This window comes from Bubalus bubalis, chromosome 4 (genome assembly GCF_019923935.1).
Source record: "Bubalus bubalis isolate 160015118507 breed Murrah chromosome 4, NDDB_SH_1, whole genome shotgun sequence".
Lineage (NCBI taxonomy): Eukaryota > Metazoa > Chordata > Mammalia > Artiodactyla > Bovidae > Bubalus > Bubalus bubalis.
In genome coordinates, this window is record NC_059160.1 from 44,262,332 (window position 1) to 44,289,583 (window position 27,252).

Genomic DNA, 27,252 nt, shown 5'->3' on the forward strand with positions numbered 1-27,252 from the left:
GCAAAGGGACATTTAAATGTTTTGCCATTCCTTTATAAAAACACCCAGAAAAGAAAAGCAAGCAACATAACCTCTAGATAGAGAGGAACTTCTCACAGACACTTTGCAAACATCACACGTCCTCTTTCCTCGCTGCAACACCTAGATTGTCTTCTGAGAAAGATCACAGATCTTGGTGAAACCTACTTAAGAATAAGAGCAAGTGAAAAGATCTTTTTTCTACCTGTTTCTCACGGGAAAGGGGGGGAAACCATTGTGGGAGCTGTCAAAGGGTCCTCAGAGCTTTCCTGACTGTCCCCATAGCAGGACTCTGGCCTGGCAGTCAGGAGACGGGGGTGAGGAGTTGGTGTGACTGTGGACAAAACGCTTCCCTTCCATCGGCACAGGGACGTGACCCCAGCGTTCCTCTGTAGAGGTTGGAATTAAACAGGAGTAGTAGGAGGTCTCGGAGAAGGCAATGGCACCCCACTCCAGTACTCTTGCCTGGAAAACCCCATGGACAGAGGAACCTGGTAGGCTGCAGTCCATGGGGTCGCTAAGAGTCGGACACGACTGAGCGACTTCACTTTCAATTTTCACTTTCCTGCATTGGAGAAGGAAATGGCAACCCACTCCAGTGTTCTTGCCTGGAGAATCCCAGGGATGGGGGAGCCTGGTGGGCTGCCGTCTATAGGGTCACACAGAGTCAGAGACGACTGAAGCAACTTAGCAGCAGCAGCAGCAGTAGGAGGTCTGGTGTCTGGTGATCCTTGAGGAGAACCCCAGCCCCCTCCAAGGGTCCCATGCTTTTAGAGTTTAATTTTGATTCCTATTTTATTTATTTTCTTAAATAGGTATTATGTTCCCATGAAGCAAAGTTCAAAATGTACCAAAGGTTATTCAGGAAATATTCCCCACCCTCCACTGCTTCTTGGGTCTCCCAGCTCCCTCCCTAGGTAAATCCAGTCCCTAAGAATTAGTTCCAGAACAACCCGGTGCCTGTACCTGCCAGGTCACAGACGCACACACACAACACACACTCACTTGCACACACATTCTCACAAACGCACAACAAACACACACCCCACTCCCCCTCACACACGCACACCCTCTCACACACAGACAGACTCACCCTACACCCATAGGCACTCACACCTACCCACTCCCCCCCCACACACACACCCTCACAAACACACACACCCACACCCTGGCACATGTCCTCTCACGGTCACACGCTCATGCAGTTACACCCTTCCACTGCACACTTTGAACTGAACTTGGCTTGATTTCACCCACTGGCACATCCTGGGGATTGTTCCACATCAGGAGTAGACAACTGTCTCTTCCTTTAAAAAAAAAAAAAATGAATTTTATGTGTTTGTTTTTGGCCTTGCTGGGTCCTTGTTGCTGCTTGGGCTTTTCTCTAGTTGTGCTGCGTAGGTTTTTCACTGCAGTGATTTCTCTTGCTGAGGAGCTCAGGCTTCAGTAGTTGTGGCTCCCGAGCTCTGGAGCACAGGCTTGACAGCGGTGGCACACGGGCTTAGTTGCTCTGCAGCAGGTGGGGTCTGCCCAGGCCAGGGACTGACTCGGTGTTCACTGGCGAGTGGACTCTTTACCACCAAGCCACCGGGGAAGCCCTGGCAAACCTTTTGAAGCTTCAAATACTGATATTCTCTGTGTTGTTTCTAATCTGCCACTTCTGGGTCCTTTAGGGCATTAGAGATTTGGAAACCTCAGTTGCTGGGGTCCAGCCCCAGCAGGATCCAGGGGTACCCTCAGGATGACGGCCTAGGAGATAAGGATAGCAAAGCGGAGAGCAGGGCTTGATCTTCCTTGATAAACACAGAAAGCCAATAAAGCTCCTGTGTTCCAAGGAGTCATCCTGAAAGAAGAACAGAGAGAGAAAAGGAGGGAAAAGGAAAAAAAGAATGACACGGGAAGACCAAGCTTCGGTGAGCGAGGCCCATAACTTTATTTTCCAAAGGAACTTTTATACCTTGACTTATACACAGAGGGAAATGAAAGATACAAAGTCATACAGAGTCAGCCCAAACAGTACATCTGTTTTGTCTTTATCAGAACCAGGATTTTTTTCTGCATACCTTTCCCATAAACAATGTTGTGTACATTATCTTCTGGCCTTGGAGGCCTGTGGACATTTTATGACCCTTTATTGATAAAGGCTGATCAGCCAGAAAACTAGTTTTCCCTTAAAGTGTTTCTTCTTTATTTCTCCCAGCCTCAGAAAGTACTAAACAGAGTTACATTCTCATGGAGCAAAGGTGCAGTGGGTCACAAGAAAGAAAGAACCATTTAGCTCAAAGGTCTGATGTGGTTAATTCCAAGGCTGCTACTTGTTTTTCTTACATTCCAACTATGTTAACCAATGCACTCCCAGGTGCACAATGGATAAGGGATATGGGAACTTGGCAGCAAGCATTGGCCCAGTAATGAAGCCCTTTACCAGTACTATCTATTCTAATAATTTTTCATCCCTTAAAGGACTCTATACTCATTAGGACTTTTAGAATGTTTTGGCTTCCCATGCCTTTCAAGGTTGGGGAGTTGTGAACAATCATGTGTGTTAATTGCAAGAGTATGGATAAACCTGTCAGACAAGCTAGAATGCCATCAGAGGGGTTAAAATAGAAATATTCCTTTATTGTTCAGGAGACTTATTAACTAAAGCCATAAGCTGATATTTTCCAGAGAAAGGTGGTCGGGGATAGCCCCCTGTTAATGTCAGAAGAGTTGGTGAAAGGCACAAAATAGTAAGACAGACAGATTCTGGTTTTGGAGTAGATGCTCGAGCAGATTCAGGGGGTCCCTCGAGGCCTGATCTGCCTTTGCCTGTCAGGTCTCTTCCGCATGACCTTTGTCATAGGTGGGATCTCCCGTGGTGGCTCCCAGCACTCAGTTCTTTTCCTTTTCCTTTTCCTTTTTTTCCTTCCTTTCCTGCAGCTTGACACCTCTTTGTGTCAGGTCATTTTTGAGGCTCTGGGACAATCTGGGTGAATCAAACATGATCCCTCTTCTCAGGCAACTCCTAATGTAGACACCTGAACGGAAAGTCATGACCCAAAATAAGCAAGTGATGTGTGTCTTGGATCTGATCAGGCTTGGGTGGTGGTTCCGGGAAGAATCAATTTTAAATCAGCCAGTTGAGTTAGTTTGGAAGAGTGGGCTGGCAATGGGGGTGACCAGCTCTGTCCTAGTTTTAGCATTGAAAGTCCTGTGTTCTGGAAACTGCCTCAGGCCGAGCAGGACAGCTGCTTCCCCTGGAGCCGTGCTGGTGAGGAACAGGAACAGGGAATGACTTTCTATGTGAATGTCATGATTTGCATGAGACATGAGTTGCTCAGGGCTGGTGCTGGAAAGGCTGATGAACCAGGCCACTCATGGTGGAATGCAAACATATGGTCATGTGACTCAGTTATAGCCAATGGGATGTAAGTTGGAAGTGTCTAGTGCAACTTTGGGGAAAGATCCTTACCTGGCAGAGGATATCCTTCTTTGCTTCTTCCTCCACTGTCCAACTGCAGGAATGCATATGTGATGGATGGAGCTTGAATTGCTTTCTTGGCCCACGAGATAGAAGAAAGGTATTGGGGATGCCCCAGTAGCAAAACGGCGTGAACTGAGGATTCTGATGTCATCATAGGGCCCCTCCACCAGCCCTCAACAGCCTTCCTCTGACGACTTTTTAAAAATTATTTGTATTTTATTTGTCTCTGTCGGGTCTTAGTTGTGGCACGTGGGCTCAGTAGTTGCAGCACATGGGCTTAGTTGCTCCGTGGCATGTGGAATCTTTAGTTCCCTGATCATGTCCCCCACGTTGATCAGAAGACCCTTAACCACTGGACCACCTGGGAAGTCCCTTGATGGCTTTTATGTGAAAAAGAAATAAACTTGCTCTCTTACTTTAAGGTCCTGTTACGCTCTTCAATTCTCTTTTGACACAGCTGGACTCAACGCAAACTGGGACATTGTTGCAGAGTGGAAGGGGTGGTGGCCGCAAGGGGGTCTGGGGTGGCACAAGTCAGGGTGATGACGGGGTCCCAGGGTGGACCTGGGCTGCAATGTGGAGTCAGCAGAGGGTCCCTGGGGAGAAGATGGTGCAGAAGTCTGAAGGCTGCTATGAGGCCCTGAAGTTACCTGGGAGCTGGAACACAGAGGAAGAGGGAGGGAGCATTTGGTAGAGGCCACGGCTGAGGTAGGCACAGGGTCTGGCATCTCCAGAAGAGGCAGCCCTGTGATGGGTGGAAATATCATGGTCAGAAAGGACACAGGAACCAGAAAAGCCCAAATACACATGCCCCACAGCTCCTGTGAAAGTGGGGTCCCTGGGCAGGAGCCATGGCTCTGTCCATGAGAGCCAAGGGTGCAGGGAAGTTGGTTCACAGTGGGACCCTGAGGACACTGTGGAAGGCCCAGGACAGGGTTTAAGGGGCTTTGTATATTGGGTGCTGGGACAGAAGGAGGATGGCTGGAGGAGGCTGGGTGTAACCCCCAATCTCCTGAGACCAAGGTCTGGGCAGGCCTGAGGGGCTCTGTCAGGCTCCTGCCATTGGAGAAGTTCCTGGATTCCTCTTCAGGTCATCTCAGAGAGAATCTGATGTCGTCCATCAGACAGACACTGGTTCTAATCCCAGTCCTGCTGCATTTTGGTTGGGTGACCAGTTAGCCTCAGTTTCCTTGCCTATAAAATTGGAAGGAAGGCATTAGCTCTGCAAGGAGCATGGAACCAGCTAGGTGGGCATCAGTGTGTACACAGGGGCTGGGGGTGGAGATGGGGTGCTTGGCATGCTTGCTGACAGCAGCCATGCCTGAGCATGGACAAAGCTGGGTCCACAGTTTCTGCCTTCACCTGCAGATGGATTTTATCTTTCTTTTTTTTAAACTGAAGTGTGGCTCAGACAGTGAAGAACCTGCCTGCAATGCCAGAGATCTGAGTTCGATCCCTGTGTTGGGAAGATCCACTGGAGAAGGGAGTGGCAACCCACTCCAGTATTCTTGCCTGGAGAATTCCATGGGCAGAGGAGCCTGGCAGGCTACAGTCCATGGAGTTGGAAAGAGTTGGACATGACTGAGAGACTAACACTTTCACTTTTCACTTTCATAGCTAATTTGCAATGTTGTTAATTTCTGCTGTATAGTAAACTCAGGTATATACCCATAGACAGTCTTTTTAATATTCTTTTCCATTATGGTTTATTCCAGGGGATTGGATATAGTTCCCTGTAGAGTGCAGTACAGTAGGACCTCATTATTTATCCATTCTACACGTAAGAGTTTGCAAGTTCTGCTAACCCCAAGCTCCCAACCCATGCCTCCTCTTCCCCCCTCCGCCTTGGCAGCTTTGCGTCTATTCTCTATGTCTAGGAGTCTGTTTCTGTTTCATAGATAGGTTCATTTGTGTCATATTTTAGAGTCCATATAAGTGATATATATGACTTACCACCTCATATAAGTGATATATATGAAATACCACATGATAGTCCCATGTGGTATTTGTCTTCCTTGGATTTTTCTTTATATGCATGGATTCATGAGTTTGGGGACAGGAAATATATGCATGTGGTATAAAAGGGTCTACAGCAAAAAGCAGCCTTCCTCTCCCTTCCTGAGCCGGCTTTCCTGCCTGGGAGAATCTGCATCCCTCGTTTCCTGAGAAGCTTCCAGAACTATTCTAGCCTTAATAAATCTCGGCTATTATCCTTATCTTTGTGGTGCTCATGTTTGTCACTCTCACCCGCAGTCAGAAGACTTGCTCTAGGGGAGAGGGGAGATGGGCTTCTTGAGGGCCCACTCCAGGGGTCACCAGGTGAGAGACTCACGCCCTCCTGCTCTTCAGTCCTCCTGACATCCCCGCAGGAACACCCACCCCTCATTCTACAGGCGTGGACAGGGAAGCACAGGCGAGCAGGTCACTCAGCTTCCAGGAGCCTCGAATCTGGTCTTGTTCTTCTCGGCCACACTGGTTCCTGCCTCCTGCTCAGAAGGGAGTCGGCCTGATTGTCTCTCAGGGTCTTCAACTCTGTTTTCTTACTTCTCTGCTGACAGAAACTTCTGCAGAACTGCTCTTTTTATTCCTCGTCCTGCTAACCCCATTCCCTGTGGTGAAAGAGGTGGCAGCTCACAGGAAAACCTTCCCCGAGGCAGAGAGTTTAGAATCAAGAGACAGCAGAGTTGCTTCTTCGGACACTGGATGGAATGTCACGGGGTCCCTAGGCCTGTGACACTGGGAATAGGTGGACATGCACCTTCCCGAACAGGGGGTCTGTAACTGCTTGGTATTAAAAAAAAGAAAAAGCCTGGAACTGATTCTCTCTGCCAAAGAAAGGAGGAGAAAGGGGATTACAAACCGTGACTTGAGAGGCAGAGGAAGGTTCTAGAATGTTCAATAAGTGGCCAATTTGATTGCAATTGTTTGCAAAGGCCCCCCAGATAGTCACCCCTGAATGCTAAACTGAGTCAGGGGCTTATTGGAAGGCCGGTGAGAAAGGGTGTCTGAGGTAGTTGGGGTGTCTCATTCCATGGCTGGGGTACACCTAAAGGGTCGGGTTTGAGTGAGGCCTGGGTGTTAGTGGACATGTGTGTGACTGGACGAAGGTGTCAGAGGCTTGAGGTGGCCTGTGAGATGGGGTGGGGGTGGCATGAGAGGGAAAAGAAGGGACCTTGTCCCCATGGGCTCTTGTGTGCAGCGCGGCACCTATTTGAGAGTGAGAGAGGGCATGTGTGTGACTGTACACGCGCGCCTGCTGCCGCAACACCCACAGTGGCCCCCCCGACCCCCCCATACCCCGGCCGCCCCCAGCGGAGGAGGGAGATCTTTATCTGGCCCCTGGTGCTGCAGGAGTTTCAGGCTTTCTAACCAGTCAGATCTCCCCCGCCTTCCCACCCCCAGGCCTTACCCCCTCCATCCTCTGCACAGGAAGTGGGCTGGCCCTGGGGTTTTAGTCTCTGCCTGCTCGGCCGTCAGCCGTCTACTACCTGGGCCGAGGGAGCCGGAGCCCGGCCCTGGGGAGATGGCTGCGGTCCCAGCAGCGGAGAGAAGCAGAGAGAGCGCGTCCCAGCTCCATGTCCCAGCCAGGTAAAACCCACCCTGCCCTGGCCCTGCCTGGCCTGGTCCCCAGGTAGCCAAAGCCTCCCTCCTGACCCCTGCCACCAGCCATGGGGCTGGAGATGAAGGTCACGGGGATTTCTTTCAGCTCTGACTCAGACCCACCAGAAGTTTCTGCCTGATCTGCCATCTCTCAGCCCTTGCCCCCAAGCTTATCTTAGAATCCCCCAGGGATGGGGCAGGCCCTGTTCCCATGGCTCTGGCTTCAGGTTCTAGTCTTTCCCTCCCTCCCAACTCTCCCTGTGGGAGACCGGGAGCTACACTGGGATGATGGGCTTTCCCAGGCCCTGTGCTGGGTCCCCCAACCGAGAGGAGTGGAGAAGGAGGTTCGAGCCTGGGAAGGGGAAGGCTGGCTGAGACTGAGATGTGCTGGGTGCCCAGAGAGGGTGTGGGGTGTGGGTGGGAGAGATGTAGTCTGCACCGGGGAGGTGCCCCTGTGTAAAGAGCGCCTCAGGAGGCTGTCGGGTGAGGGAAAAGGAGAGGGACCCCTCTGAAACCTGGCTATGAAGTGGGTGTTCTGGGAGGTTTCTGGGAGCCCTGGGCTGGAGGCCAGACTCCTGAGCTTGAGTTCATCTTTGTTGTCCCTTACTTGTATGTGTGACCCAGCAGGTCAAGAGGGTCTCCAGGTACCCCCAAACGGGGCAGGACTCCCTTCGGGTCAGGATCTCCCTCCACTCCTGGGGGCCGAGGCCTCCCACCCTGAACTGTGTTTGGAACACCTAAGGGTTAGAGCCACCCCCAAGGGTCCCCTTTCTTCCCCCAAAGCCAGCATCCCACACCCAGCTGGGGCGATGCTCCCAAACTTAAACAGCAAGAGGGAGTCCTAGTGTGGGAGATGAGGGATTGGCCAGAGAAGCCGAGGGGAGATGGAGCCCCTGCTTCAAAGGTCAGGTGGGATGTGACTCGGACTACCGAGCCCCTGCTTCAAACCCTCCCCCAGCCCCTCGGTACCCCACATCCCACGATATTAGCCCTGGCAGAACCTCAGGCTATACTGACTGGGTTCAAATCCCAACCCCAGCCCAAGAGGCTTACAAGGGCCTTAGTTTCCTCATCTGAGAAAAGGAGTCATAACAGTACCTACTCATAGGGTTGCTGTGAGCTTTGAATGAGGTAATATCTGAAAGTGCTAAGGACAATGCTGGGCAGAGTGAGGGCTGAGCATTAGTCATCATGACCACTAGCATCACGACCACCATCACCGTCACCATCATCATTTACTCCATCGCCGCCACCATCGCCATCAACTCCATCATTATCACCATCACCATCATCATTATCCTCCTCTAACTTGACATCAGATAACCTGCGTTAGAGTCCAGTTCCTTGGGCAGCTCTGACAGTCTTGACACCTATCAAATGGGGATAACAACACACATTCCCAGGGCGAGGTGGGGACCTAATAAGTCTGTGAGTGTGCTCGGCTGTGCGGTCACGAAGGGCAGGGCACAGGTGCGTGGATGTGTGTGAGAATCCAGGATGGAGCCAGCTGGGGACTCAGAGATCCCACTTGCCCTCTCTGAGGCTGGGCCTCATCATTCCTCTGCGAGCTTGAGCAGGTTTCTTAATTGACCTGAGACTCTCTCTCCTCCTCTACAGGAGGGGGCAGCCTCAGAGACAGTTGGGAGTCCTCCTCACCCCATCCTCCTTGCTCTTTGCCCTCTCGGGGTTCCGCTGCACCCTTTTGGCTATGGGTGGCGGGAACTCATTCTCGATGATGCGTCTTCTCCTGCCCGACTCACACAGGCTGGGTCTGTGGTTTGGCCCTGACCTTCTTGTGATATTGCACACCTTTGCCTCTACCCTTCTCCTCTTACACAGAGGCTCTGTGCCAGATCCTGTCCTGGGCCTAGGGTGACCCTGCTGGTGGAGGTCTATCCCTAGGCAACTCCCTCTGGGGGGCTCCAGGGCCATGATCCACAAAGAGAGGGCACCAGGGGCTTGTTGGAGCTGCTTTCCTGTGCTCCCAGCCTCTGGGGTCCCAGCCCTGTGCTCTGTGCTATCTCGGGTTGGAGGATCCAAAGAAAGAGGCAAATAGCCCCATCCTGGGAGCGTTGCCCTGAGGAGACAGTGGGCCAGGCAAGGAGGTGCCCCCAGGTACCTCTCTGGGCCCTTCTCCACAACCAGGTCAGATGCTCTCTGCCCCTGCCAGGGTTTGACTCCCCAGGGAGGGGAAGCTGTGGGCCGTACCTCTGGGACAGAGTCTGGGTGGGGCAGAATGATGGGAGGGAATGGGCCTCAGGGTGCAGTCCGGGGGTGGAAATCCAGCTCTGCTTCTTCTGCGATGTGACCTTGGGTGGGCTCATGGCTTACAGCCTTGGCCTCCTCATCTGAGTATAAAGAGAAAATACACACCCCCAGCCCCTGCTGCTGGCAGATTAGATGAGCTGCTGCTGCTGCTGCTAAGTCACTTCAGTTGTGTCCGACTCTGTGTGACCCCATAGATAGCAGCCCACCAGCCTTCCCCATCCCTGGGATTCTCCATGCAAGAACACTGGGAGTGGGCCTCTATTTCCTTCTCCAATGCATGAAAGTGAAAAGCGAAAGTGAAGTCGCTCAGTCGTGTCCGACTCTTAGCGACCCCATGGACTGAAGCCTACCAGGCCCCTCCGTCCATGGGATTTTCCAGGCAAGAGTACTGGAGTGGGATGCCATTGCCTTCTCCATTAGATGAGCTGGTGCACAAGAAACCCTAGCACAGCGTGAGGGCTTAGTTCCCATCCCCGACTGCACTCACCTCCTCTAGAACTGCTATGAGGTATTGTTATGAGGTGATCAGCACGATTTACTGGGCTCCAAGCAGTGTTCCTTGGCTCTGGTTTCACAGCTGCCTCTTATGAGCTGTGCAACCTTGAGTAATTTGTTTCACCTCTCTGCACCTCAGTTTCTCATCTGAAAATGGGAATAATGAGTGTATATCCAGTAGATACCCTGATCGCCATGGTTAAAGGTTTAATTAAAATAGAGACTGGCATAGAGGAATCTCTTGGCAAATGGTTTTGGTGTGGTTAAGGGGGTAGCTGGCTAGAGAGGAGGTGGGTTCTAATTCTAGCTCTGTGCTAGCCTCTCTACGTGGATGTAAGCAGGTCTTTCCTCTTTCTGGGCCTTATTTTCCCCAACTTTTGAACAAGGTTGGACATGCTAGAGAGTCCTTTCAGCAATGACAACATGGGTCCCTGAATCTTGAAAGGAAAGGAAAGAGCATGTGTGGGGCAGAGGGACTCGCAGGTACAAAATCCTTGAGGCTGGCATGGTGGGGAGCTGATGGGTGCACCTTGGGAGGGCAGAGCCCAGCCTGTCTCTTGGGTGGGGGAGGAGGTGGCTGGCTGCTCACTCGTGCTCTCTCCCCTTCTTCCTCCATCCAGGGCTCCCTTCCCCAGCCCCCGCCCGTGGATGTGATGGCGGCTCCGGCTCTGTCCTGCTGTCTGTCCCTCCTCATCCTCCTCTTGCTGCTGACCATCCCTCAGACATCTACAGCAGTGAACGGTGAGGACCCTGGCATCTGGAGAGCTGGGCTTTCCCTCAGGAGGGAGGCTGAGGCCCTTTTAGAACTTGTTCTGAGACCCCTTCTTGGCAGAAGCCCCATCAGCAGGGGCAGGAGGTGGGGGAGGGACCAATGAGACGAGGGACCGGGTATCTACCTTCTCCCTCGACCATCCTGTCTACACTGCATCCACGGGCCTCTCCGAATCCCTGGAAGACAATGTGTTCTTGTCCCTGCCCTGCCTCGACCAGTCTGGGGGTCCTTGCGGGCTGTGGGACTCAGTTTTGTCCTCTCTGAAGTGGACCCACTAACCCTTTCTCTGCCCACCAGCACTGAGCATCTCCTCACCTGGTAGGAACAGGAGTGGCGGGGGAACCCTTGAAGGCCATGGGTGCCCTACAGCCAGTCCCACACGCCACATCTTCACGGCATATGCTTCCAACATCACATGCTTCTATAACTCGAGAGCCAACGTCTCCTGCGTCTGGAGCCATGATGAGGGCCTGCGGGCCACCACCTGCTGCTTGCACAGCCGTCAGCCTCAGAGGTGCGTGTGGGCTTGACGGGCAAATGTACAGAATTGCAGGGTGCTGAGATCTTGTCATCCTGACTTTTAGACTCTTGAAATCTTACTAACAGCTCTCAGACTCCAAGAACTCTGCACTTTGAGAATTTTGGGCTAATAAGACCCACAGACTGCTGGTGTCACAGGAGTCTGGAAGAACGGAGGGGTCAGATATTTAGACTCCTGGAGCCTGAGTTGCAGTGGGGTGTGGGGTCCGGGCTGCAGTAGCAGGGCTGGGCATGAGCCAGACTAGGTAGTTTGGGGACACTGGGCCGCTCGCCTGATATGCTGAGGATGGACTCGATGTTAGAGGCAAGGAGGACCGAATGGGGTTCCCCAAAGTGTTTGAGTAACCTGGGATTTTGTGAGATGCCTAGGGCAGCTGTGGGGACAGGGGACTGGGGAGAGGCTGGGGGAACGAACTTGCCCGCTGGGAAGGAACCAGTGAAGGGTCACTGATCCAAACATCCTGCTGGTAGCAGCCAGCAGGGTGGCTTTGACCTTGGCTCCCAGGTGGGTGGTGATTCTAAGGGGCTCTGGAGGGCCTGTCAAGGATAGTCTGCACCCTATGGGGAGAATTTGGAGGGCTTTAGGTGGAAAGGGCCATGTGCCCTGAACGGATTTGTTTCTGGATCACTTTAGCTGCCCTGGGGCTTGACTGAGATGAGGAGGGAGGGAGAGATGCTCACAAGGGAAGCAGGGCAGGTGGGGTTGGCATAAAGCCCGGGCTTAGAACAGTAATGCTGCATGGGGACCCTCCTGAGGCCAGCTCTGAGGGGGTCCCTCTTTTTCTTCAAAGAGAGGTGCTTTTTCCTACAAAACAGTGGAACCACACCTGTGAGCTGCAGCCAGTGAGGCCAGGATCCTGGGCATGCAACCTGGTCCTGGGACATTCTCCAGAAGTGAGTAGTCAGAGCTGGGAGGGGCAGCCGGGGTGGGGGGAGGTGCAGAGGAGCATCTTTCTGGTGGAGGTGCCAGCACACCCAGTGGTCAGGGGCTGCAGCAGAGTGGGCTTCCTGGGCTGGGGAGGCAGGAGGAAGGAGGCAGCATCCAGGGAGAGCAGATGACTGACCCAGGGGCGGAGGGATCCAAGGTTATTGAGGTATCAGCCACTCAGCTCTGCTCCTGCCTACTGTCTGCTTTTAAAAATTAAGGTTTATTGGCACACAGCCACACCCGTTTGCTCTCTTGTTTTTTTATGGCTGATTTTGCAGGACAGCAACAATGACAACACTGAATAGTCGTGATAGAGATCACATGACCTGCAGCGTCAAAAATATTAACTATCTGACCCTTTTCATAAAGTTTGCTGAGCCGTGCCTTAGATGGAGGATCTCAGGGAGAGGGTCCAGCTTATTACAGCCGTGGTTTCCCCTGCCATCCACATCCCAGCAGCCTCTCCATCCCCATACCAGCTACTGGCAGTTACATCCCCAGCCTCCTTCCCTTGCAGGCTCAGAAACTGACCGTAGTGGATGTCATGAAATTGACGGTGATGTGCTCTGAAGGCGGGAAGTGGAGGAGGATGATGACCCAGGCTATCAAGCCCTTTGATTACAGTGAGTGAGGACTCCAGGTAGAGCTGGTGTGGGGTGGGCAGCCACCTCCCTCCCTGTCTCTCTCTCTAGTTTCTACTCTCTCCCCATCAACTTCCACATCCCCATCTGAGCAACTCACTACCCACTGAACTTGGGATGAAGTCCCGGACACTTACCCTAGTGTTCAAGGCCACTTGGCCTGGCTTCCTTCTCCAGATGCCTCCTCTTGTGTCTTATATACCTGCCACACCAAGGGCCAGCTCTCCAGGCTCAACTTGCCCTTCCATGCCTCTAAATACTCACACACCATGGACCCACTGCTTGAAAGGCTCTTGTCACCCCGAAAATTGCCACTCACGCTTGAATTTCAGTGAGGAGTCATCTCCTCCAGGAGGCCTTCCCAGACTCCTGGGGCCCTTGGTACCTCCTCTTTCAAGGTGTTTACGTTCTGGGTCTTTGCTGCCTGAGGGTCTGTCTCCCTCATTGGGCTGTGAGTTTCCTGAGGGCAGAGCTTCTGCCCTCCTTACATCTCTGTTCTGAATACTCAGCATCAGGGCTGACCTGGGTGGTGCTGGGGGAAGGTTGGTGAATGACTAAGTGGCTTCCCCCACCTCTAGCCTATCCCCCCTTCCATCTCCAACCTTGGAGGTCATCTCTAGGAAAGAGATGGAAGCATAGAGTGAGATCCAGGGTTCTAAACGCAACCCTACTTTAACTGAGTGTAATCTGACTGGCAGGTCATTTAACATGTCTGAGCCTCACTTTCCTCACCTGTAAAGTGGGGATAACCAGTTACCTGCTGCCTATAGTTGCTGTAGGGCTTCTGTGATGGCTCAGAGGTAAGGAATCCACCTGCAATGCAGCAGACGTGGGTTTGATTCCTGGATCAGGAAAATCCTCTGGAAAAGGAAATGGCAATTCACTCCAGTACTCTTGCCTGGGACATTCCACTGACAGAGGAACCTGGTGGACTACAGTCCATGGGGTCGAAAAGAGACACGACTTAGTGACTAAAGAACAACCACAACACCATGGTTGCTTAGGAATCTATAAGCCAAGACACAGAAATATCACAATAAACATTTGCTTATTATTATTTGTGGAGTTCTATAGAATCTCAGAAGTATAAAAATTTAGATCAATTGAACTTCAGAATCATACAATCTTATTATCATACAAGATTGCTGAAGTAGAATTAAATTAAATAAATGCGATGATCCAGGTAAATCTCTGATCAAATCTGAGTGCAGAGAAAGGCTGCCTTGATTCATTCATTCTGCAGATATCTAATCAAGTGCCCACCACGTGCTGGGTAACGTTCCAGGCACCAAGGATACTCCAGAGATCAAGTCCTTGCCCTCAGAGAGCTCAGTCTGGTGGGGCAGACAGAAAACGAATAAAGAATCAGAAGTAGATATTTAATATATCAGATGATGATAAGTACTAGGGAGAAAAATGACAAGCGATGGGGACAGAGAGTGGTGGGTGGTTGGGGCAAGCTTCTCTGAATGGTGATATTTGAGCAGGGACATGCTGATCCCTGGGAAAAGAGAGCACCAGGAGGGAGGAACAGCAGGTACAAAGGTGGAGGTGGGAGCTCGGCATGTGGCATCCCCCAAGTTTGTTCTCTCTGCCTTTGTCTCTCTCCTGTCTCCAGTTCGTCTGGTTCCACCCCACTCACTCCAGGTCGTCCACATAGAGACCCATAGGTGCAACATAACCTGGACCGTCTCCCAGGTATCCCACTACATCCAAAACGATGTGGAGTTTGAGGCCCGGACTAGGTCTGAGGGCCATAGCTGGGAGGTGAGTACCTGGCTCCGTCCCATCTGCCCTAACTCCTCCCTGTCCTGGTCACCCTATCCATCCTTCATCTCAGCAAAGCCACAGAAGCCCCTAATCAACCCCTGCTGCTCCTTGGAACTGCCCCCCAACACCATCCCTCTGATGTCCCCTGACACCCCAGGGGTCCTGCCGGTGGCAATTTCTAGGCAAGATTTACAAAGCTAAGAGGCAGCAGACTCCCCCTCTGAAGATTTCAGAGGCCCTGGGCAGCCACTGTGCCCTCTTCAAATCCAGTGTGGTCTAAGCCACAGAGGTTAATCACTTATTCATTCACTTACCCATTCCTTTATTTGCTCATTTACTCAACAAACATTCCCTGAGTACCTACTATGTGCTGGATTCTGGGGAGAGAATGAAGGGAGAGCCTGACAAGCTGCTTCTGAAGAAACTCACATGGGGGATAGGAACCAACTCTGCGATGTTTTTACATACTTTCATGAAATTTCTGGAGAAGGTGATGGTACCCTACTCCAGTACTCTTGCCTGGAAAATCCCATGGATGGAGGAGCCTGGTAGGCTGCAATCCATGGGGTCGCGAAGAGTTGGACACGACTGAGCGACTTCACTTTCACTTTTCACTTTCATGCATTGGAGAAGGAAATGGCAACCCACTCCAATGTTCTTGCCTGGAGAATCCCAGGGACGGGGGAGCCTGATGGGCTGCCATCTATGGGGTCGCACAGAGTCGGACACAACTGAAAAGACAGCAGCAGCAGCAGCAGCATGAAATTTCATTGTGATAACACAGTTGAGAAGGCCTGGGAGAGGCTCCTTCAGACTCATGTGACCAGTCCTTTCTGAGATCTGGGGCTCAAGTAGGAGCTGATTATTTGAGGATCTGTGGAGGGTCTTCCAGGCAGAGGAAAAAACCATTGCAAAGGCAAGACACGGCCTGTGTGTCTGGCATACTGAAGAAAAAAGCAAAAAGGGTGACACCAAGCAGGGAGAGGTCTATGGGAAACCCCTCTTTATGGCTGAGTGGAGAAGAGACTGCTGCAGAGCACAGGGGTGCAGGGAGCAGGGAAGGAGGGAGACCTTGGACGGGGTTCAGAGGTCGTGGGAGCTCAGACCTGCAGGAGGAAGGAGTGGAGGGAAGAGGGAAGGGTCCAGAATAGGTTCTGGAGGTGGAGCCAGCTGATTGACAGATGGTTTTGGATACTGGAGTTGAGAGAGGGGGAGGAGTTCAGGAAGACCCTGATTCCTAGGGCCCCTGCAAGTGGCTAGTTGGGGAGCCTTTCTGTAGGAGGGGGGACAGTGCAGGGTGGATGGCTAGAAGGGATAAAGGAAGGCACTGCTTTGCTCATACTCTCAGCCAGCCCTGCCACAGGAAGTGAGGGGGCAATGCAGACCCCTCTGTTCTGACAGCCCTGTCTCTGCCCCAGGACGCCCAGCTACTGACCCTCAGGCAGAACCAGCAATGGATCTCCCTGGAGAATCTCGCTCCAGGCATGGAATATGAGCTTCAGGTGCGGGCCAAGCCCCGGCTAGGCAGCCATGAGGTTTGGAGCCACTGGAGCCAGCCCCTGGCCTTCAGGACGGTCCCTGCAGGTACTTATGGGGAGCAGAGGTGGGGATGCAGCCTGGGAAGGAGGCAGGGACTGGCGGGGCAGTCTTGGGGTATGTGTACAGCACCCATTGATCATCTTTAGCTCACTGGATGTGACCTGTAGGGTGGGAAATGTAGGCAAGTTTTGCAGATGGGAACAGGGATTTGATGTTGGGGTGGGACTTCTCAGAGGCTTTGTGAGTTAGTGGGGAGGCTCTTTCCTTTTTCTCCACCATTTAACCTCAAGCTTTTGGTTTCTGCCAAGGTCTGGGGTGGGCTGTTTTCACCTGTTAGCCTTTTTATTCGTCTATGAAGTGGGTACCATGGTACCACGGCAGGGCTGCTGTGATGAAGGCATGCGATGCCCCATGTCGGCCAGGTACACAGCAGCTCTGCTGGACCAGCTGGGACCCTATAAAGGCCTTGGGTCAGTGGTCATCCTGTCCCTCAGCACCACGTTATGGGTGGGGGATGCTGGAGTGACTCGGGGCAGGGCACACTTCTTTAACCCCTCCTCTTCTCCTCTTTCTACTCCTCGGGCAGAAACCAAGAAGAAGATCCCACCTCTCCCTTGGTTGAACCACATCTTCTTGGGAGTTGGCAGTTTCTTTGGTCTTGTCCTCTTGGTTTACTTTCTGGGCAGCTTCCGGTGCATCAGGCTATGGTAAGGAGAATGCTCCCTTCCCCGTCTTTCACGTTTCGGTATGACATCCCCCATGGCCAGGTCAGCTTCTGGGCTGAGCCCCGTGTTCTGACACTCCAATGCTCCCTCTGCCATCCCAAGGGTCCTCCCTGCCTACCATCTGGCCTTTCCTCCCAAAGAGGGAGGCCTAAGGGACCAGCCCAAGAGGAGAGGCACAGGGAGAACCCCATGGGAGCTCTGCCCCGAGCATTAGGTTCAGGAGTTGAGTATGTATATGTATACGAGCCAGCTGCCTGTGGTGGGGGATGGAGTGTCATTATGGGTCTGACCATTCATTTGTTCTTTCCTTTATTTTCCGAGTCCCAGCTCAGAACCAGGTATGGTGCTGAGTGCTGGGAACGTAAGCACAGCCACAGGCATGGCATCACATTTTCATGGACTCACTGTCGCATGGGGAATGGCAGATATTTATCATGCAGGTTTATAATGACATGAGATTAGGGTGGTGAAGGAAAGAAGGTGCTAGATGTACTAGAAGTAGACAACAGGAAGGGCAGCCTCAGCTCAGGGGTGACCAGGGTAAGCATTTCCGAGGAGGTGATGATGGCATTGAAATCTGGAGGAGGAGCAAACCAGGCAGGGAAGGGTCAGGAGCTCATCCATTCCAGGCAGAGGAAAAGCTTGTGCAAAGACCTTGGGTGGGAACAAGGGAGGAGCATTCCAGGAACAGAGAGTATAGGAAAGTGGGTGTGGTCAGAGACCAGAAGGAAGTCTGGGATCTGAGCCTGGACTTCTGGGCAGCAGCAAGGTTTCCTGGGGTCTTGAGACATACATCTTGAAGTGGATGCACACAGACACTGGGGCACTCAGCTTGGCAAGCAGTGCATGGGCTGGTATTCAGCTTCCAATCAGCATCGGTCCTCCCCCTTAAAAAAAAAAAGAAAAACCCAGGCACCCTTGGGCAGTGCACAACTTGAACCACCGTCCACGCCAGCCTTGATTAGGAGGCCCATGGTCTGGCCTCTCTCCTACCCGCCTCCTCGTGGTTCACTCTGCTCCAGTCACCCTCACGTCCTTCTGCTCTTTGTCTCCACAGAACAAACAGTATACTTGCACACTTGGTTTATTGACTGGCTCCCCATTAGAATGTCAGCTTCTTAAGAGCAGGGACCTCCTCTGTTGACTCTTCTTGTGTTCCCAGCGCCCAGCACAATACCCTCCCTTACTGGGCATGCAATCAACATTGACAAAATAATGTGTGTGGTGAGGCTCTGTGCCCTGCGCTCAGAGCTGCGGGACTGATGGCAGGGCACTGTGGGACCCTTTCCCTTCTCACCCTTCTTTCTTCCCTCCTCTCCCCTCTGTAGGCTGAAGAATATTCTCAAGTGTCACATCCCAGACCCCTCGGAGTTTTTTTCCCAACTGAGCTCTGAGCATGGAGGAGATTTCCAGGTAGGAGTCTGGCGAAGGAGGACAGGGCAGGCAGTTGACGCAGGCTGGCCAGAGGGTGGGCTGGGCTGTGGACAGGGTGGGGAGGAGGTGCAGAACAGCGGGTTTTGCACTTTGGGTGAAGAAATGTAAAGTCAGCTGCCTCGTGGGTATGTGTGTGCACAGTCGTGTTGGACTCTTTGCAACCCCATGGGCTGTAGCCAGCCTGGCTCATCCGTCCATGGGATTCTCCAGGCAAGAATACTGGAGTGGGTGGCCATGAACTCCTCCAGGGGATCTTCCTGACCCAGGGATCAAACCCAAGTCACTTGCATCTCCTGCACTGGCAGGCAGATTCTTTAACAACTTCACTACCGGGGAAGCCCTGGACCCCTTTCCCCAGTTCTGGCACAGTTCTCCGGCTGAATGGTAGTGTACATCTGAGTGAGCCAGCCTACCTGGGCTCTAATTCTGGCTCCGCCACTTCCTGGCTGTGTGGCCTGGGGCAAGTTATAGAACCTGTGTCTCAGTTTCCTCACCTGTAAAATGTGTGGGTGGGTAAGGTGAGATAATATTAATATGCTTACAATCCCAAGGACATAGCCCAGCACACAGTTAATGCTCACAAAACCCTCACTGGAATTACCCGCACTGGGCTGCTGTTGGAGCAGGATTCACCAGGTCCAAGTTCTCAACCCTGTCTCTTGTGCAGATCTGCTCTGAGGGGCTAGTGCTTTCCCTGCTCTTGAAAAATCCTCCCAGCCAGTCTCCATGATTTATCACAAACACTAGCAAGGCCTTTAGGCATTTCTAGTTACAAAACAGATTCATTTTAAAAGTGCACCCCTGTATGTCGGAACGCTCTGAATGCCATGCAGAGTTCAGTTGTCTCCCTCAGCCCACACGTGCTTCAGGAAGCTTCCAGTGGGGAGGGGGGAGTGGTGGGCCAATTATACCACCCCACCCCATACTCTAGGCTCCCTGGATTGGTGTTGGTGGAGGGGGGTGAGGCGGGAGTGGACAGAGGTTGAGAGAAATGCCCAGAGGCTGGAAAGCCATGCTGGAGCAGACCTGTCACAATCTGGCTTTGGCGTTCTCTATCGGGGCTGATCAGGGCCCCTTCTGGAAGTCTCTGGAAAACTCCCAGGTCTGGTCACATCTTGCCTGCAGTGCTCTTTATGTGGGGTTATGCTGCTGCTGCTGCTGCTGCTGCTGAGTCACTTCAGTCATGTCCGACTCTGTGCGACCCCATAGACGGCAGCCCACCAGGCTCTCCGTCCCTGGGATTCTCCAGGCAAGAACACTGGAGTGGGTTGCCATTTCCTTCTCCAATGCAGGAAAGTGAAAAGTGAAAGGGAAGTCGCTCAGTCGTGTCCAACCCTCAGCGACCCCATCTCCTTAAAACTCTTCCTTTAGTCTGAAAAGTAGTGATCTCCTCACCAACAAAGGTATTCAAGCCAGCCTTGGCTGACTATGTGTTGGTCACATGGCAGAAGGGATTCCTGGTGGGATGCTGGACTAGATGCAGCCTCAGACCTCTTCCAGCTTGAGGTCCTTCTGAGTCAATGGGCTTGGGACATTTTGAGGCAGGACTGGGGTCCTTTCTAGAGAGCTGCATCTTCCCATGAGATCAACCCCAGGTCGAAATGCCTGGCCCAGTCCTTCTGTGTGTGGTGGGGGGTATCCTGAAAAGGCCCTGGGGATGCAGATGTGACTCGGGGCGACAGACAGCCGAGAGGGACCCCACCCTCTCCTCTGCATCTGGGTGACAGGCCAGCTCCTCTCTGTCTCTCTGCCCCAGAACCCCAAGCTCCAAGACCCCAGGGCCCACTGCCTGTGGGAGCTAGGAGTGCATGTGCCATTGTGTGTGATAAGGATGAATTTCTTCCTGTGTCGCACCACAATCCCCCCTCCCCTGCCCACGTCCACTTCAAGGCATTGTGGATGGAAGCCCAGGCCCCGGAAGTGGCTGACCACACAGCTCTGAGGCCCAGCACACCAGCGCAGGCCACAGGGCTGCCCTTTTCTTCTGGCCGCTGCTCAGCACTGCTGCCTGGCCCTGCCTTCCACTGCCTCTTGGAGGGTTGGAGCCCCACCCGGCCTGGCTCTTGCCCTCTCTCCAGCGCCTCTGTCCTTTGCCATCCTTAGTCGGCCGTCACTGTCCTTCTTTCTTGGCCTGTTCTCCTGTAACACGAACACCTGGTTTGGGGAAGAGGGTAGATGTTGTCGAGTGGTTCAGTCATTAATTCACCTGCAATATATCCACTGGGCCTCTGGATCCCCACGCTGGGCACAAGGGTGCAGGGGGACCCGTCACACCTGGCCCCTGTGCTCAGGGGGCCACAGTCCAGTTGCAGAGGGCTCCCAGGACAGAAGGCTGTTGGGGTTCTCAAGTGCACCCTCCTGAAGCCCCATCACCCTGTCCTCAGGCAGGTACTGTCCCCTACACCTCTGCTGGGCATGTGCATGTTACCTGTGCCAGGAGTTTCCATCTTCATTTTCTTCTTTAACATCTCTTTGCCTGGCCAGAGTGAGGCAGTCAGGAAGGAGGCAGCTAACTATTACAGAACTGAGGCTCAAGAGGTGCAGTCACCTGCCCAGGGTCACACAGCTCATGAGTTCCAGGGCCAGGGCTGGAATTGGGTCTCCCTGCTCCTTGCCAGGGCTCTCCACACTCCAGAGCAACTGAGAAGTGCTTGCCTCTCTCAGTGGGTGGAGGGTGTGGGAGGCAGGGGCCAGGACCATTAGTTCCCCGCTGGAGATGGTTCCATGGCAGTGTGAGTGGGGAACCCGAAGCCCAGCTTTTCTACCTGCTGGCTGTGTGATCAGGGCCAGGACACAGGCTCTCTCTGGGCATTTGTATGGTGGTCGTGATGTACTCTCAGGGCTCTTTCTGCTTCGGCAGTGGTTGGTTGGTTGGTTCACACACTCACACTGGTCCCCACGAGTCATTCTGAGGATTCCACCTGTCGCTGTGTCCCTGGGACCTGGAGCAGCGCTAGGTTCCCAATACTGCTGCTGCTGCTAAGTCACTTCAGTCGTGTCCGACTCTGTGCGATCCCAGAGATGGCAGCCCACCAGGCTCCCCCATCCCTGGGATTGTCCAGGCAAGAACACTAAGAGTGGGTTGCCATTTCCTTCTCCAATGCATGAAAGTAAAAGTGAAGCCGCTCAGTCATGTCCGACTCTTAGCAACCCCATGGACTGCAGCCTACCGGGCACCTCTGTCCATGGGATTTTCCAGGCAAGAGCATATACTAGCTGCTCAATAAGCAGTCAGGTATTGACCCAACACATCCCCTGGGCCCCTGAGGCTGGGAAGCAGGCACACCCACTGATGTGGAACATTCCCCAAACCAATGGGCAGAGTTTGTGTGTGTGTGCATGTGTGTGCTTTTGGGAGGTAGGGCAGCAGGGGTGGGGGTGGGGTGGGGGTGGGTTTGCAGTCAGGGAGGGCTTCCCAGAGGTGGCAGCCCTGAGTCTACTGCTAAAGAAGGAGGAGTTAGGGGTTATTGCTGAGTTTGGAAGGGACGGCCCCCTCATCCTCCCACTGTCCTTTCTCTTTACAGAAGTGGCTCTCTTCACCCTTCCCCTCGTCCTCCTTCAGCCGCAGTGGCCTGGACCCCGAGATCTCCCCTCTGGAGGTGTTGGACAGGGACGCCAAGGCCACACAGCTGCTCCTGCTGCAGCAGGACAAGGGCTCATCGTCCTCAGCTGAGACCAGTGGCCACTCGGTGACCAGCTGCTTCACCAACCAAGGCTACTTCTTCTTCCACCTCCCAGATGCCCTGGAGATTGAGGCCTGCCAGGTGTACTTCGCTTACGACCCCTGCACAGAGGAGCTTGATGAAGGTGGGCCCAGGGCCCCCGAGGGAGCTCTCCTTCCACCCCTGCCGACTCCACCAGGGGATGACGATGCCTACTGCACCTTCCCCCCCGGGGAAGACCTGTTACTCTTCTCTCCGAGTCTCCTCAGTGGCCCAGGTCCCCCGAACACTGCCCAGTGGGGCACTGGGGCTGGTGAAGAGAGGCTGGTCTCCAGCCCACAGGAGGGAGTCCCTGGAGACTGGACCCCCCAGCCCCTGGGGCCTCCTGCTCTGGAAGCCCCTGACCTGGTGGATCTGCAGTCACCCCCAGAGCATGAGCTGGGAGAAGCAAGAGAGAAGGTACCTGGCCCCAGTCCAAGGGAGGGGACCAGCTTCCCCTGGGCCAGCCCTCCCGGGCAAGGCCAAGTCAGGGCCCCCACTGTCTGCCTGACCCTGAACACTGATGCCTACTTATCCCTTCAAGAGCTCCAGGATCAGGACCCAGCTTACTTGGTATAGACAGACAGGCAGAGCTGGGAGGCAGGTGGCCATCCACTGCTGTGCCAGGCCTGCTTGAGGACTCTCTGTCCATGAAGCTTTTCCCCTGCTGAGACACGGTGTCCAGCAGCCTCTGGACATCCCTGCCCAGAGGGCCTCACCCAGCCCTGCACACTCAGCTGTTGATTTCCAAACCTCATTTGCTGCTCCCTGGTCCTACAGCCCAAGCCAAGAACTTTGGGGGTGGGGTCCTTTGACTCCCCCATTCCCTCATTCGTCGTGGAGTACTGTGGGTTTTACCTCTGAACCATTTCTCCTCTCCAGCCCTGCAGCTACTTTTCAGGGAGAGTTTGTGGTTCTCCAGTGGTCTTCACCCTGGCTTACTCACTGGGCTTCCTGCCTTGATCACACCCTTCCCACCCACCCACCACAGGACAATCAGCGGAATCTTTCCAAAACATAAATGGAGCTATGCCGCTCCTCCTGGAGAAGGAAATGGCAACCCACTCCATTATTCTTGCCTGGAAAATCCCATGGACAGGGGAGCCTGGCGGGCTACAGTCCATGGGATTGCAAAGAGTTGGACACAACAGAGCAAATGACCATACATGAGCTGCTCCTAGTTTAAAATCCCACCATGGCTCACCACTGCCCTCAGTACAACTTCTTGGCCTACCCGTTGGTCCTCCAGCATCATGCTGGGACATTCCTGTCTAGAACCCTCCCAACAGTCCTACTCAAAGACCCCGATGCTGGGAAAGATTGAAGGCAGGAGGAGAAGGGGGCAACAGAGGATGAGATGGTGGGATGGCATCACTGACTCAACGGACATGAGTTTGAGCAAACTCCTGGAGATAGTGAAGGACAGAGGACCGTGGCATACTGCAGTCCATGGGGGTCTCAGGAGTCGGACATGACTGAGCGACTGAACAACAACAGTCCTGCAGAGCCACTTGGAACTCCTTCATTTCCCCACACCTTTGTACGTGTGATTTCCTGTTCCTGGGGGGCCATCTCCTCCCTCATCTGGCTGACAAACCCCCCTTATCCTTCAGGTGGCAGTTCTGCTTCCCTTGCAGGGAAACACTGCCTCCTTTCATGTGCCCAAACTCGAGATTCAGTGCTGGAGGGACAGGCTCTCAGGGACACAGGGTGGCGAGACAAAGTGTCTCTGTCACATCCCCTTTGGGATCTCTCGTGACCTCGGAATGCTTGCCTACAGCTGTGGCCCGTCTGTGCACAAATGCCCAGCAAAGGGGACGCTGGCTGGATCTTTCCACAATGGCAAGCCGCTGGAAAGTAAACCCCTCCAAGTGGCGGGTCCTGATGCTGTAGGAGGCCTCCCTCAGGCCCCTCTTGCTCCACCCTCCACTGGAGGGGTCTTTTCTGCAGCTCAAAGGCTGGCACACTGCCTCCAGATGGCAGTTCCATTCCCCGCCCTTGATAGAGTGGACTTTACATCCTATCATAGTCCCTGAGTGAATTAATAAACTATCTGGCATCACCATGCCTGGTCTCCCTGTGCCCTTGCTGCCTTCATGCAGGGTGGATATCATCGACCTCTCAGGGGCACCCCTGGCACTTTGACGTTTCTGAGGTCAAGCCTTGGAGAGGCAGGCAGTCCATATCCATTAGGTTCCGGCATGCCCGCCCCAGCAAGAGGCTCATCCCCTCACATGGCAGTCCTGCCCCACCACACACAGCGAGCCTCTTCCTTCTCGATGTTCCCACTACCCGTCCACTTCTCGTCCTTCTATCCCTGGCATTGATCACGCTTGTGATGACAAGAATTCTCCCGGAGGTGAGGGCCACAGGCGGTTCCCGCTAATCAGCCAAGGTGTGAAAGAGCACAGTGCCTGCATTTATAGGCCCTGCTTTCAACTGATTGGGCACCTGACACAAGCCCACCCATTAGTTCATCAGCAGCCTATGAGATGACTGAGAACAGAAGCTCTGACCAATCAGGAAGGCTGGACCTGAATTGGCCAATCAGGTTTCTCTCAGTCGGGTATTTGAATACAGAGCAGGCGGGGAGCCCCTGGGAGCAGGTGCCATGTGAACAGCGACTGGAGGGACGGAAAAGGCTAGAGGGGAGTTAGCAGAGGGTGTCTGGGCTCCTAGTACGGATACACCTGCTCCATAGGGGACTGCTGCCTTCACTCAGGATTCCTGTTGCTTTTATGTCCAAAATAAACTCCCCTTTTCCTGAGGACGTCTGAATCTTGGATACTTACCACAAAATAGCTTAATTACCTTCCTGTTTCTCTTCCTGCCTCTTGTCTCACAATGCTGTGTGTTCTGGACCATGAGTCATCTCAGTCCTGAGGAGAGCACCAGTCCCAGACTCAGTGCCTGCACCTGTGCTGTGTGTTCTGGGGCAAACTAGGAAATCTCTCTGCAAGTGATTTTCAACTTTGCAAAATTCTCCACAGGTTACATTTCTCAGGGCTTGATCATTGTGTGAGGTTATATATATATATATATATAATCTCACACATGTGTATATATGTATATATTTTAATTATCTGTGTATATCATGTTTGTTACTGTTTACTTGGTATTTTTCTTTAAATCAGTTCAATTTTTGTTTAAATAGTTTTATTTAACGAAAAATCTTTATGTTGATTCTGTAAATTGAAAAACCAATATTCAGTATAAATAAAAGGCAAGGGCACAAAGTAAATATGGTAAAACAGAATGTTTCCATTTATTGCCTGCTGAAAATCTGCTCTCTTATTGTAAAGGGGAGATAAACAAGTGTTGGGAAGCTGATGAAGGCATATGAAAACCAAACAGAGACTTCTTTCTTGAGAAAATGCAGAAGGATTATAAATGGAATGTCTTTTTCACTAAAAGGAATCATACTTATCTTATTCTGTGTCCAGGCACCATTTGACATGGTCTTATGGAAAAATATTCCACTTGAATATGTAAGTGAAAATTGCTCAGTTGTGTCCAACTCTTTGCAACCAACCCCATGGACTGTAGTCCATAGAATTCTCCAGGCCAGAATACTGGAGTGAGTAGCTGTCCCCTTCTCCAGGGGATCTTCCAACCCAGCAGTCGAACCCAGATCTCCTGAAAATATAATTTTATTTTTTTCAGTATCCTTGATTCTGAAAAGTTGGCCAGGATCATGAATAGCAATGTTTGGCATTCATTAAGCTGCACTCAGGGCAGACATTGCTAATCAACCATATCAATAGTACTGGTGCTTGGCAGACACTCCTAGCTGACCACAGTCCTCCTTTCTCTGGTGCTTGGACACAGTCTTAGATTCTGTAGGGAGGTCCCAATTGATCATAGCTGGCACCTGGTGGTAGCTCTAGACCAGATAACTCCTCAGGTTTCTTCCACAACAGAAGTTGTTGCTCCCGACTCCAATTTTCTTGGCAGGTAAAACTGAGGCTGAGATGATGGAGAGAGGAAAGCTGAGAAGGGCTTATGAGCAGGCACACCCAGGGAACCCAGCTGTCCCTACGCAGTCTGACAGGAGACCTGAGCCAGCAGTGAGCAGAGTAGGGAGTCACCTTACACCAAGCGGAGATGGATTGACGGGCTGGAAGCCACAGTGTGGCATGTTTAGTGTGCAGTAGGGTATGGGTCTTGGGAGATGGGGTAAGGAGGGGGCAGCTGGCAGGGGCAGAAGAGATGAAGGAAAGACAGGCTTGCTTGGGTCAGACTGTAGGAGAGAGGAGAGGCACCAGCTGGGGACCAGGCAGCCTAGGGTCTCAAAGAACTGTCAGGTGCGGAGCAGTAAGTATGAGGCAGCCAGAGCTGATTGGGGAATAAAAGAACAGAGAGGAGAGGTGAGAAGGGCCTTCCAGCCCTTCAGGTCTCCAATGTCTTGAGCTGTATTTATTCCTTCACCTCCCCAACCCCCCAATACCTCTGCTCTCTCCCTACCTACCAATTCCCACTCCAAGCAACTTTAACTGTCCACAGTTATCAAGCAAATTACTGTCGAAACAGTTCATGGCTAGGATGAATCACTTACCACTGTCCTCCGAATTATTGACATCCTAGATAACTTAAAAAATGATCAAGAAGCACCTTTAAAAGTGGGAAGGCAGCTAATATTTTATGTTCCAGACACAGTGCCAGACATTTTCCAAGCAGCATTTCATCACCTGAAAAGAACTTTGTGAGGCAGGTGACACGCTCCACATTTTGCAGATTAGGAAACTGAGGCTCATGGAGGTTAAGAAATGCAGCTGGTTGTTGGTGGATCCAGTATTCAAACTCGGTGCATTTGGTGCCAGAGATTTTGGCCCTTTTGCATATACAAGGCTGCACAGGGGACAATTAATGGGAAAAAAAACAAGCAAAATTCCATTCTAAGCTTCCTGGTTGTTGTTGTTCAGTCACTCAGTCACGTCCGATTCTTCATGAACCCATGGACTGCAGCACACCAGGCTTCCCTGTCCTTCACCATCTTCTGGAGTTTGATCAAACACATGTTCATTGAGTCAGTGATGCCATCCAACCCTCTCATCTTCTGTCATCCCCTTCTCCTGCCCTCAATCTTTTCCACCATGAGTGTCTTTTCCAATGAGTTGGCTCTTTGCATCAGGTGGCCAAAGTATTGGAGTTTCAGCTTCAGCATCAGTCTTTCCAATGAATATTAAGGACTGATTTCCTTTAGGATTGACTGGTTTGATCTCCTTGCTGTCCAAAAGACTCTCAAGAGTCTTCTCCAGCACCTCAGTTCGAAAGCATCAATTCTTCGATGCTTAGCCTTCTTTATGGTCCAACTCTCACATCCATACATGACTACAGGAAAAACCATAACTTTGA

General features: G+C 52.5%; 1 protein-coding gene across 2 annotated transcripts; it reads left to right on the forward strand.

Moving 5' to 3' along the window:
• The first annotated feature begins 6,923 nt into the window (after window positions 1–6,923).
• LOC102392192 (interleukin-2 receptor subunit beta) lies at window positions 6,924–23,962 on the forward strand. 2 transcript variants are annotated; one of them, XM_025283507.3, is made up of 11 exons: window positions 6,952–7,072; window positions 10,234–10,330; window positions 10,468–10,588; window positions 10,917–11,133; window positions 11,951–12,053; window positions 12,605–12,710; window positions 14,347–14,495; window positions 15,917–16,082; window positions 16,624–16,744; window positions 18,091–18,175; window positions 21,721–23,962. In XM_025283507.3, exons 3-11 carry the CDS (start codon window positions 10,501–10,503, stop codon window positions 22,474–22,476), a joined length of 1,791 nt encoding a protein of 596 aa, XP_025139292.2. In that variant the 5' UTR covers window positions 6,952–7,072; window positions 10,234–10,330; window positions 10,468–10,500; the 3' UTR covers window positions 22,477–23,962. The 2 variants fall into 2 exon arrangements, with proteins under 2 accessions (XP_025139291.2, XP_025139292.2); XM_025283506.3 differs by lacking the exon at window positions 10,234–10,330 and having other exon boundaries at window positions 6,924–7,072.
• The last annotated feature ends 3,290 nt before the right edge of the window (window positions 23,963–27,252 follow it).

Coding starts and splice junctions, on each gene's coding strand:
- LOC102392192 (XM_025283506.3), top strand. CDS start 10,501: ATGGCGGCTCCGGCTCTGTCCTGCTGTCTGTCCCTCCTCATCCTCCTC. Junction 16,083..16,623: donor CTTCAGGACGGTCCCTGCAG/GTACTTATGGGG, acceptor CTCCTCGGGCAG/AAACCAAGAAGAAGATCCCA. Junction 16,745..18,090: donor TTCCGGTGCATCAGGCTATG/GTAAGGAGAATG, acceptor TCCCCTCTGTAG/GCTGAAGAATATTCTCAAGT.